The 13,284-nt window shown below is 42.5% G+C and overlaps 1 protein-coding gene across 1 annotated transcript; it reads left to right on the plus strand.

The window, feature by feature from the left end:
- The first annotated feature begins 553 nt into the window (after positions 1–553).
- On the plus strand, positions 554–3,124 carry LOC111220153 (zinc finger protein 503-like). The gene is made up of 2 exons (XM_022743142.1): positions 554–1,002; positions 1,572–3,124. Exons 1-2 carry the CDS (start codon positions 748–750, stop codon positions 3,006–3,008), a joined length of 1,692 nt encoding a protein of 563 aa, XP_022598863.1. The 5' UTR covers positions 554–747; the 3' UTR covers positions 3,009–3,124.
- The last annotated feature ends 10,160 nt before the right edge of the window (positions 3,125–13,284 follow it).

Raw genomic sequence — 13,284 nt, forward strand, 5'->3', positions numbered from 1 at the left:
ACATTCTGGGCTTCAACTATCTGCAGTCCATTTTACCAAATGAAAATGAGCTCAGATTCGCTTACTTCAAGTAAAAACAATGATTTTTGGGCAGAGGTGTTAATTTGCGCAGTATCTTGCTTTTTCGGATGAATTTGTTTTAATTAAAAATACATCTTGCGCTCACGTGACATAAATAAGTTTTGGTCATCTTCATCCACTGGTTATCCTGGTCCACCTACCCCACAAACCACACAGGACGCGTGGGGCGGCGCATGCGTCAAAGCAACAATTACGCAGAGACGCATATAAAAAAAAAAAAAAAACAACTCAAAATTAAAAGCGCTCGGAGTGGGTGAGATATGAAATAGACACCCGTGTGAGGAGGAAACGTCACATTGCCTCAGCCCTCCGATCACCTCGGGATCTCTTTTTGATTGGGAGGCGGCAAAAAGGCTGTGATCTGCGGACTAATTCAGATGCTGCTCGCGAGGAGGCGGAGTGATCCCCCTCCTGCCCACGTAAACCGAGTCTGCTCTCGGACCCGCAGCCACACTACTGTCAGAGCGACGCCGGGGATGAAGCAATGCGGCTGTGAGAGCGCACGGATTCTGCCCACACACACTCCCGCGTCTCTTTTGAGGATTTAACATTGTTTCTTTCATCTGTGGCGAAGGCTTTTTTTTCTTTAACCGTCTGACGTCCTGAGTGTTTGGCTTTCTTTACCCTACACATGTATTTCTCCACCATTTCCACGAGAATTGGGTCATGATCACATCGCCCACGGTCTCTGTCCTGAGAAATAGCACGAATCCAGCTTGGGAGAGCGGCTCCTCGGGGGAGAGGGGCGCAGTGAAGATCCGCCAGCTATCCGTCCACAACTCTGTCTCTCCCGCAGACCCTTCTCGCCAAGCCAGTCGTCTTCCCATAAAGGTTTTGAAAATGCTCACGGCGCGGGCAGGACACATTTTACACCCGGAATACCTCCAGCCTTTACCGTCCACCCCTGTCAGTCCCATCGAGGTAAGCACCACAACGATTTTTCGTGAAAAACGTTCGCGCACACGGGCGATTCGCTTTAAAGTGTTTCACTCTGAAGCCACTGGACTCCAGAGATATCACTGGATGAATTCTGTGGACAAAGTAACTGAAGATTTTATTCAGACCATGTGAAGAATAGCACTGAATGCTCTTTTTTTGTAATTTGTTTTTACCAGATTCCTGACTTGGTTCCTCAAAATTTTGCTGAGCTTTTTTTTTTTGTGCACTAAAATGATAAACTGAGATGTAGATTTTTGACTGGTTTTAGATATCAATAACCTTTTATAGGAAATGTATGCTCATGTTTGTAATGTCATTTTCGGAAGTGTAGCAGTTGTACATTCTTATCTCGTATCACATGTAAATCGGCTGTGCGTATGTGTGCGTATGTGTGTGTACGTCCCCTCTTCATTATGCTGAGTTGTTGAGTTTCATCCAGAGATAAGTTCGTGCGCAAACACGCGTAGCTGTCATCTGTTCGTATTTAGCCCAAGTGTCATCTACAAGTGTTTTTATGAATTTCATTAATTTAATTTTGTCTTATTTCACAGCTGGATGCCAAGAAAAGTCCACTGGCTCTTTTGGCCCAAACGTGCTCTCAGATCGGCAAACCGGACCCGCCGTCCTCCTCCAAACTGTCCTCTGTGACCTCAAATGGATCTAGTGACAAGGAGACCAAATCCGGCCCGCTGAAAATGAGCGACATCGGAGCCGACGACAAGTCTAGCTTCAAACCTTACTCCAAAGCCTCAGAGAAGAAGGACTCTAGCAGCAGCCTCAGTGGAGATAAAACCAGTTTCCGAGTTCCTAGCGCCACCTGCCAGCCGTTCACCCCCAGGACAGGCAGCCCCAGCTCCTGCACCTCAGTCTCTCCACTGCCGCCTGAAGGCAAAGCGGGGGACAAGGAGGAGAAGAAGGAGTCTGATTGCAATAAAAGCAGTACGACTGAGAGTAACGGTAACCATAGGATAAGTGGAATTACCTCCGATGGCAGCCAACACCAGGAGAACACATCTGGATCCAAGACTGTTACATCAGACTCGCCATCTGTAACCTCATCCTCCTCCTCCGTCCTCGGCTCTGGACTGGTGGCCCCTGTTTCCCCCTACAAGCCCGGTCATACAGTTTTCCCCTTGCCACCTGCTGGTATTTCCTACCCTGGAAGTTTAGCGGGTGCCTATGGTTACCCGCAACCGTTCCTCCCTCATGGAATGACCCTTGACCCCACCAAATCTAGCAGCCAGCTGTTAAGCGCACAGTTCGCTGCTGCCAGCTCACTGGGATGCAGTAAAGCAGGGACGAGTCCCTTGGCTGGAGCGTCCCCGCCGTCTCTAATGTCTGCTAGTCTCTGTCGAGACCCCTACTGCCTGAGCTACCACTGCACAAGCCATTTGTCCGGTGCGTCCAGCGCGAACTGCGCACATGACTCTGCGGCTGCTGCTGCGGCTGCCTCTGCGCTAAAATCTGGATACCCGCTCATGTACCCGACGCACCCGTTACACGGCGTGCACTCCTCCACCCCATCGTTCAGCGGACATCCCCTATATCCTTACGGGTTTATGCTGCCCAATGACCCCCTCCCGCACGTGTGTAACTGGGTGTCTGCGAACGGACCTTGCGATAAGCGCTTTTCCTCCTCCGAGGAGCTCCTCAGTCACTTGCGGACTCACACGGCCTTTGCGGGAACGGAGAAGTTGATATCCGGGTACGCGGGGTCATCTTCTCTCGCCAACGCCGCTGCCGCCGCTGCTATGGCTTGTCACATGCATATGCCTCCCAATGGCAGCCCGGGCAGCCCCGGCACGCTGGCCCTCAGGGGCCCCCATCACCCTCTCGGACTGAGCAGCCGCTATCACCCGTATTCAAAGAGCCCTCTGCCCACTCCTGGGGCCCCGGTGCCGGTGCCTGCGGCCACCGGGCCTTACTACTCCCCGTACGCCTTGTATGGACAAAGACTGACAACAGCCTCGGCCTTAGGATACCAGTAGTAACAAAGAATTATACATTTATAAAGGAGATTTAGGCCCAATGAGTTTTATATTGTACTTCATGCAGGGACTGGATCCATGTGGGGATCACTGTATTTATTTGCGATAGCTTCAAGCGTGACTAAAATAAAAAATAATTATAATATAACTTTGAAAAGACTCAATGTGCATTATTTTACACAGGAGAGAATATTGGGTTTTGTTTTCCTGCTGTGCTTCTATAAAGGTCCTTTTCTGCAGAACTTTTTTTTAACCATTAAGCAATAATGCTGGATTTTAATCTTAATGCTGAATCGACTATTAGTCTTGCAAAAGTTATTTTAATTCTGCTTTACTCAGGCGGGTTAGAGAGCTGCCTGTGCCGCGTGATTTGACAGAATGATGGACGTGGAAAATCAATGGGAGCAGCTTCTTCAGTATTGGCATCGATTTATTTTGTGGGGAGCCAAACGTTTCATGAAGCCCATTTATACCTGGATGGCATTTTTAAAGCTTCAGACAGCTCTGAAAATGTCTTCTTTTCCATTTTAGAGAGGAAAAAAAACAAAACAAAAAAAACACACACATTTACTATAATGCAGAAATTGAGTTATCAGTTCAAATAAGGTCAAAACGTTTTAAGTTATGATAACAGGAATTTATCATTAACGTTTCATTCTTTTTTTTAGTTTGGCTGTGCAGACTTGAGAAAGATTATGTGGGTTTTTTTTTTTTTTTTAATCAAATATATATTATTAATTTATTTAATTGATATTATATTTTGTTTCTGATGCTGTGGCAAACAAACACAAAAAGTATATATATTCACTTTTATTGTGAAGTCATAATCTGAAAAATCTAACTAATTTCCTTTTGTTTATAACCTCAGTTTTGTGTTTTTTTTGTCTTGCTGTGAGGTTGACACTGGGTTTTGCAAAGATGGAGAGTGTGTAAGTGTGTATGCCTTTATTTTATTAATTTAGGGTGACAGGAAGCTAAAACCACTTGCAAGCCTCGCACTGTAGCTACAGTATCCATAGTGTGTGTGTTTGTGTGTGTTTGTGTGTGTGTGTGTTTGTCAGTGCGTGTGCGTGTGTATGTGTGTTCAGATGTAATATCTCCTGGGCTCATCAAAACATGCTGAATCCTCTCAATCACGAGGTCATGCATTATCGTTTCATTAACAAAGACAAACGAGCCACTGACATCAGTGAGGAGCTGGCTAAACAAAGATTTACGATGACACCAGATGTGGGACGTTTCCACTGCTTTTGTGATCACTGTAATGAAGCCATGAAGCAGAGAGCACGAAATAAAGCGAGGCCTAACTATTTAATCAGCATTTTAAAACAAATCAACTAAATCGAGCCAACAGTGTCATTATCCGTCCTCTGTAAATCAGGCTGTTCTCCAACAATAAAATCACCATCGTTAATGGTCAGATGTCATATTCATCAAATCCACCCATCCTTCATGTAGATGAGTCCTAAACACAGCTCAGTGATAGATGGTAACAAAGCCCCAAACCCACAATTCAGCATTGAAACCAGTCAGCCATGAAGCCAGCGTGGATCATATGTCATACATCTTTTTTCATTTACAAACAGCGCAACAATGTGATGTGAACAAATTGGATTAAGATCTGTGAACATTATTTCTCACCATTTACCAGATGTGTGACACTGCAGTATAAACTCACACATCCTCTCATGTGCGAACACATTAACCAGCCAATCAGTTATTCAGATTTAACTTTACAGTATCAGTTGTTACATTATAGGGATGGATATAAAGTCTGTGCATGTTACATATGAACTGAGCTATGATATTAATGATGATGATATTTAATTAGCCGGTCTAGGATTTTATAGTTGTTTCTTGTGTGAAATCTTAATCGTCCTAATTTTTATGTATTAAAACTATATTATCAGTATATTATGTTTTTATGTACATCATATTATAAAAATATATTAAGTTCTTTCTTTCTTTCTTTTTTTTTTTAATTTTTAAACAGGAAGTCTCACTGAAATCAAAAAGTCTTTTCTACAGGTCCTGAGAATTAATTACACATATGGAAAATCCCAAATGACAATCAGCCATTACACAAACAGACCGATACATAAAAACTATCAAATTATTAAAAATATCAGTAAGGTAAAATTTAAGTCCCCCACACGAATAAGTGTCTCTGTAACACTTTACTTTAACCCCGTCTAGTATTTAATCTAGGTATAAAAACATTTAATCAATGTTTATAACTCACTGTAATAGCCTGTTAGTTGTTGTAAGCAGACATAAATGTTTATTACTGTAGGCTTTAACTCCTCCTGTGGCTACCCATAAGTGGAGGCTGCAGTATAAACAGATTGTGAAGTGACAATATAGTAAAACACACATAAAACATGTCTTCATAAAAGAAGTTGACAAACACTGTACATTTTTAAGCACATATAAATGTGTCCTTATATCTGCATACAACCTGATTATTGTGTGTGTGAGTGGGGTTAAAATAAAGTAATAAATTGTCACTAAAGTTAACATGTGTTGCTATTGTCCCAGTATTAAAGTGCATAGTCATGTAAACCAGCTTTCTCCAGTTGAGTGTTAGTATAAGAAATGATGTTTTAATCTGCTGCCATTAGCTTAAAGACAAAAAAAGTTCCTTAAATATGTTGTCAACTTGGACAGCAAAGCCTTAAATAAAAATCTACCGTAACTGTATATACCTCTGCGGTATCCGATGGTAATCTACCAAATAGTAAATAACACAGTATAGTAGATTGCATCATGTTTTTAAAAAGGAAAAACTAGGTTAGTTCCAGCATTAGAACTCAATCTGAATTTTTAGTTCAACGGGAGTTTTGTTGGGTGATCATGGGAGCATCAGCAGTTTGAGGTCTTACTATATATTTTATCTTTAGAGTTGGAGAAAAAATAATTAAGGTGGTCTAGAAGTCACTGGAAGAACATGCTGCATCGTGTGGATAGAGGTGATTGGTACGTTTCTGTTTATTACATTAACTGGCCCAGTGAGCTTCACATACATCTATCCTACCATGCTAAAGTCTATCAATCTTCTTCCCTTTGACAGAGGATCTCTTTCCCACATGTTTGAATATAAAATGCTGTCAGGAGATGAGACACTGGACGGCTTCGTGACTCCGTGTTGAATCACAGGGACGGCCCCACCTGTTCTTCCTTGAACTGCAGCGTGAGCAAGACCCCGCGGCCTTTCACCTGCGGGGGAACAGATCAGCGCAGCGCGGCCCGTCGCAGACACATGTTGATGTTAAAAATGGTCACTTTTGCACAGCTGCACACCATGTGTTACACTGTCTATGCTGCGTTTCGGTTGAAGGCCATGGATGTCATGCCTGCTATGCTGAGCTGATGCTCCTCCTCAAAACGCCCACAGTCATGTATGAAAATGGACTTTTCACACGTAAGTTCATGCATCAAATACATACATCACCCAGCTTTCAAACACTTGTTACACATGTCGCCGTCATATAATGAATTTAACACCCTTTTGTCAGCCATATTAATGACCCAATCACGGGATTTCCCCTTTCTTTCATAAACTTTTGCTCCTTTGAATAAACCTTCCTCGATGCTTATGTACTCTGGAAAGGCCGGCAGATCTCTGTTTACAGACGCAAAGGGAAAAAAACGCTGACCTTCTGCATGTTCAATCAGCTGAGAAGTGTGTCTCCCATCATGCTGAGAAACGTGGTGGTTTATTTTTGCAGCAGAAAGGCTTTTGCTTCTCCAAACAAGCCTACATATTTATCATCACTCCATCATTTCCTCCCTTTGACAAGCAAAGTAAACGGTAGGAATACAAAGTTAAAGCTGGGTCTTACTGAGCCGCTGACCTTTGAAGCTTGTCTTCTTCTATTAACTCTAGTGAGGCATCATAAAATGAAGGAAGTGAGCGTGGTACAGTGAGATTATCTTAATGTGGGTAACTTGTGCGTGTGTGTGTGTGTGTGTGTGTGTGTGTGTGTGTGTGTGTGTGTGTGTGTGTGTGTATGTGTGTTTGTGTGTGTGTGTGTGTGTGTGTGTGTGCATGCGCGCGCACGCGCGCGTGTGTGTGTGTGTGTGCATGTGCATGTGTGTTTGTGTATGTGTGTGCGTGCGTGCGTGTTGTATACTCACAATAAAGTCTTTTTGAGTTATAAGCCAGCCAATGGGAAACGGAGAAAAGGGGAATTTTCCCTCGAAGAGAGTCTGTCAACACACAAAGCAAAGGAAAGAGCAACAGCGAGTTAAACAGTGGGCCCTTGTCTTTCAGCACTCAACATGCCCTATAATTTACACACCACTGACAGGGGCCATTTTGAAGTCTGTCATAGGCGGCAAACTTTTTGTCTCCAAACGTCTTGCTCACAGTGACTTGACTTCTGCTAGGGTGCGGGTGATTAATGACTTATGGCCTTATTGTGTGGAGGTGGCTAATTAACTACAGGCTGGCTGAAGAGACACGCTATGAAAACCCTCCTCTGATAACCCCAACTTTTCCCCCTCCTGGTCTTGGCATGTGGAAGCTCTTACTGACAAATTTGCAAGAAGCAGACTAACGTTGAGCAAGATGAATGGCCTCTGCGAACAGTAAACAGCCTTTAATTTAACAGCGTTTAAATGTATGACACACTGGCATTGTTCTTCCTCGCTGTTCGTGCTCTCTGGCTAGGAAACGCAGCCAAAGTTCCCCCGCTGTTGGTTTAAAATTAGGCTCGGCATATTCATGGACGGAGTTTCTGGGCGCTCGGGCTGGCAAACATGTGTTCATTGCCTCTTTAAGTTTTCTGCAGTGCCTTCAGACTGACATTTTGAGACAAAGACAGTTAGCAGACTAGTTTTAAAGACACTGAGCAGTAAGCTGATACAGTCACAAACAAATAAAAAACACTCTAATCCAGCAGAGGAAGAACACAAAGAAAACATTTGCACACTAACTCACAATAGACTGAAAGCCACACAAGCTGTTCCTTAAGGTCAGTGGCTCGCTGTACCAGACACACGAATGGCCAGAAATTGTGCAACCATCCCCTCCGCTTTATCTCCCCCTTCCTATTATTAGGTTTGTTAACATACTGTATTGCCGTGTTTGCAGTCATGTCGACAGGCTAACTTAATCACGTTAATATCGAACTTGTGTGCTTCGCCCCAGCGTGACAGTTTTAGTGCCAGAATTATTGCCTTGACCTATGAGAGGAAATTAGCTGTGGACACAACTTGGAGACTTTTCTTCCTGGTGAAAGAAAATATTTACCAGAACAGTGACAATGATGGAAAATAGCAGGGAACAAAAATATTCCTTCAAGAACGTCGCAAATGAAAAATGCCACGTGGACCCAAAGTGGTGCAAAATGCATAATGCCAGCTGGCAGACCATTACAGGTGATGGACATTTCACTTACCTAAGTCAAATATAACAGACTGCTGTTCATTAATATACAGGAGGGCCTGCAGAATCGAGTCTGCCATCTGGTTAAATCGGCAGAGTAATCTACAGCTCGTGATTAGGGCTGAGGAGCAGAGTTTCTCTTTAATCTTTTTCAGCTTTCAAAAAAAATTCCATCTGCACCATGTGGCACATCATTTTTCTTTAAGACAAATGGACTGTTTTCATACGATCCAAAATTAGATCAGCAGAAAACAATCAATCTTGTAAAGGGCCTGGGAAAAGAATTGAGATTTGGATTCTGTTTTCCCCCTCTCTTGTCTTTACCGTCTCACCTCTCACTTTTCATTATATGACTGGCTTTGCAGCCATCAGCATTCTTCCCATGATGCTCTCTGCTCAGTGCCATCACATGGCATATACCAAGCCCCGGACTAATGATGAATATGAAAATGTGCCTTAATATAGTGATCCCTTTTCAGCTTTGTTCCCTGTGGCGCTCCACAACAGATGGTGACCCGGGAGAGTCTGTGACACCAGAACCAAAATCCACATTGAGGCAAAAAAGACAAAATATTTCAAGTCGTCCTGTCTGCAAATTAGTGAGATGACACAACTGTCAGGTGCCAGCCTCCTGTGACAGTTGTGTGGCCCCCCCACCACATTACAGGAGCAGCGATGCTTTCACTGCACGACAAAAGGGAAATGGGTGCATGTTTTTTTATAGGAGACCTGTCTGTCAGCTGGCTCTCAAGTCATAACAAATCACCAGCACTCAGCTGAGGCTGAACATTCAGGGCGTCAGGGGGAAGACGGATGACCTGCAGGCCTTTGAAGTGCTCTGGCAGTTCAGATGGCTCAGCGGCGCTGACAGAGAAATATACACAACAGAGCAACCAATAATGAGAACATTAAACATTCCAGCCACCTGACAGGCTGACAAAAACAGCCTGGCCTCACATCAATCATCCGCTGAGACATAACCTTGACAATTAGTCCCCTCTGATACTCCCCGTAACCCCTGGGCCTGCACTGCAGCGTGACTCCACTGAAGGAGGAGAAAACCAAGGAGCTTAATCTAATTCCTTAATTCTGATTGATAAAGACATAGCAGCGACAGAGACCGCAATATATCGGTTGAACAAATGATGGATTCAGAATCAGTTGGCAGGGTCTTTGTAGAGTAGGCCTAATGACTCTCCAAGGATAGATGTGAAAATAGAAAAATGCACATACTGTAGTTCAATTATTTTCCTGGCTGCATCTGAAGATGTTTGGGCTAAGGACACAAAGAATGTATCCAGCACATGTTTATGGCTGTGCCTGCTCAAATATGTGTTTTAATGACGCCCCACAGGCATTTGGAAGCTATACAAATACTTGTAGCAGAGCCAACACTTATGTTTCAATATAACTCAACAGATACATCAGAATAAAACATGAATAGTTCTTTAATGTGTGCCTAACAAGGTTGCATATCTTATATCTGTATCCATGTAAACATGAACTAAATGTCAAGTCAGCTATTAAAAACTCTATCAATTTTGCTCATTACAAGACTTAATATCAATAATGTTAAAAAAAAAAAAAAAAACACTTGTTACTTTTGTGCGTACTCCTCATTAGCCAGAATAGTCTTTAGTCTTACCTACACTCTACACTCCAAATCCAAAGCAGTTGACCCCTCTGAAAAAAGCAAGGGGGCCATGTTGTCATCACTCTATTCACTCTATGTAGTTACCATATGACAAATGAGCCATGTGAAATGACATTTCCCTTTTGCCTTCACACCTGTAGAGGAAAAGCAAAGCAATCGACAGATGGATGGATGGCAGGACCTCAAAACTACTGTATCTCCCTCTCATTTCATGAAATGGAAAGAGCCAGGCCAATGACTGTTTACAGAAACTACCTGAGATGGAGCTGTGGAGTTCCAAGCCCTCAGGATGATAAATGGCTTCGCTAACCCTGTGGGACTGCAGACCCAAATGAGGACGGAGCTAATTGCCGTGCGAAATACTTTGGCATGAATGGAAAGAAAATGGAGGCGAGCTGCGGCCAAAAAAAAGGGCCCACTTGCTGTTGTGAACTCCTAGTTGGCGTTTGCTTACAAGAGTTCACTCAGTGTCCATAAATCATGGACTGCTTACAGCTGAAACTGCTCGTAGTCATCAACATGCAATAGACTGAGTGACAGATTCCATCCTGACTACATTAGCCCCCGGTTCAAACGAGGCTCCTTTTGTTAAACTCTCCAACCATCTTGAACCTCACAGGAAATGAAAACCAGATGGCTGAGGATTGCTGTGTATAACGTAAAGCTGAGCTTGTATGGGAGAGAAAGACCCAAAAAAAAAAAAGCACATACATTGTTGAAGGATATGAATGACAGGGTTCAATTTGAGGTATCCTGGGTTTTTGATATCTTTCAAATACTGCTTCAGATATGACTTTATCCCTAGGTTATGATGTGCAGCACATTACTCCATGGACAGGAGAACTGAAATGTGGTTTCAGTCTGTGCTAAACCCACACAGGTGAGCGCAAGTGCAAACTCCAAAGTCATTCTTAGCTATGTTCATGATTTCTGAACTCCAATCTGGAAGTCGACAGCACTCAGAGAGCACATCTCCCCAGAGGCTCCATAAAAATAACATTTAATATTTTAATGAGAAAATTTCTTTAAATTGCATTACGATCCAGATGTGTATCAAAATAATCAGTGATAGACAATAACAGGATACATGTGTCAGATTTTTTTTTCCATTCAAGTAAGTGCAGTAGTCAAGAGGAAGTAAATGAGTCGGTTAACGGACCATATCTCACAATGTTAAGAAATACATTTTTAAAATTCCTGGATCTGCATCAAAAACTAATCACTTTTTATTTGGTACATCACCAAACTAAACACCAACTCTTATATAAATCAGTTGCGTGTGTTTTGTCTAAGTGTACTTGACAAGTCGTAGCACTGAGATAATTCTTTCATTAAGAGAAGTTAAAGGATAAAGCTGGCTTCATTTTGTTGCTGTCTACAAATCCCATAAAAGGGCCAAAACTAACAATGCAGTCAGTCAGTTTCTTAGTCTCAGTCAGCATGTCTGTAGCACTTAGCCCCTAGTCCCTTGGTTCCAACTTTGTTCCAAGATGGCCAAAAATATATACTTCCATTTTTAAAAGGCTGACTTATTTCCTAAAACAGCAGGGCAGTGGAGTTTTTAACAGAAGCTTATAGTAAATAGTGCAGTTGTTGGGGACAATTTTCTTGCTGACGATTTAATGCACTAATGAGTATTTACAGGAGCAGGATGGTGTATGTGGGATTGCTTCAAAATAAACTAGAATGCCCTTGTTCATCACGATGAAGGAACCAAGTGCAACAGCATGGCTAATTAATATCTTTGTTTTTTGACGACAATGAAAGTTCGTTTGTAGCCATACTCGCAGCATGTCTTTAAGGATGGTGACGGTCCACCACAGCCACCGGCAGGTTGGCATTTTTGGTTACTACTATTAGAACGACTTTCATGGTCCCCAAAGGATGAATCCTCCTGACAAGGCTATGTCGGGGAGCATAGCCTTGTTTAATTCAATGGTGTGAGCAGCATCCTAAACAAAATTCCACTCACCACTGTACTGGAGTGGACAGAGAAAATTCAGAGGCAGATATATCAAAATCTGAATCTGGACAAATACAATCAAAACTATCTGTAAGGCTAGATACATCACAGATCCCCTTGACCCAGGTCCTGGGATCCTAGTCAGGCTAAGTCCAAGTTACATTCAGTCTAAATCAGGTCAGTTACAGTCCCAGAGGTGAGTGCAGAGATATATTTTGTGTTTTGTTTTTCATAATTTGCGTGAAATGGCCCTTTTAAAAGAATGATGCAATATGACCAATGTTGCACAAACGTTTCACTGTATAATAAACCATTTATACTGACTGTATAAAGATCACAAATGAAATCCTCAGGGGACAAAACAAACCACCAGTTAAGTATAAGGTAATCAGAATATCTCATAACGGCACATATTTATCACGTGCTTTGTAATCAGTGTGGTCAACCTCTCCCATTGTCTCCTGGGAATTCTCCTAATGACTCAGCTTCCAAATATATTTAAGTCCTTTAATTCCTAGAGCCTATAGCTGGTAAATGTTTGCTCATGTACCTAAGTACCATCATGATTTGACCTTTAAAGTGTTCCTTTTGTAATCTACAATGTACAGGCCATGACGCACATCACGCTCAGCTGCTTAAGTAAACATCAAAGAACTAGAAATAAAAAACTGCACTATGGCTGCCATATACTGGAAAGCAATTTATATAGCAAAGCAAGCCTTTGTTTTCATTAAGGGAGTTTTATATCCATCTATCTCAGGAATCTTTAGGTCATAATAGATTCCTTATGCGAGCTGTAGTCAATTATATTTTTAGTTTTCTTGCCACCATCAAGCAAAGCTATGAAATATTCCCACCTGTCCTTCATGCCATAACATTATTTGTGGTTTTATTTTATGAGAAAAGCTGGGGGTGACTCATTTTAATTCAATTGCATGAACCGGAGGCACAATCTGTTTTTCATGTTCTCTGGCTCCAGCTGAAAACACCTGCCCTGTTCTCACAGCTAATGTATTAAGTAGTAAGTGCCTGAGCAGATGTTGTAGGGTCAGCAGGGAGTCCAGGGCCTATAGAGCACTCAGTATTTATTAGACCGGATCAGAAGGCAATGACATGAGCTGTCCTCTCTCTTGATAAATCACATTTTACATACAGGTAGAAGCCGGAGCACGCTCTACCTTCCGAGAAACACCTTTTCCAATTTGTCAACCTCTAAATTGTTACAGAGTCCTGATCAGCAGGCCTTTCTACTTCTAGAAGCACATGACCA

The sequence above is a fragment of the Seriola dumerili genome, unplaced genomic scaffold, assembly GCF_002260705.1.
Source record: "Seriola dumerili isolate Sdu_G_001 unplaced genomic scaffold, Sdu_1.0 BDQW01000068.1, whole genome shotgun sequence".
Lineage (NCBI taxonomy): Eukaryota > Metazoa > Chordata > Actinopteri > Carangiformes > Carangidae > Seriola > Seriola dumerili.

Excerpts from the sequence above, each read along its gene's own strand:
- LOC111220153 (XM_022743142.1), top strand. The coding sequence starts at position 748 with ATGATCACATCGCCCACGGTCTCTGTCCTGAGAAATAGCACGAATCCA. Across the intron at positions 1,003-1,571 it reads CCCCTGTCAGTCCCATCGAG|CTGGATGCCAAGAAAAGTCC; the intron begins GTAAGCACCACA and ends CTTATTTCACAG.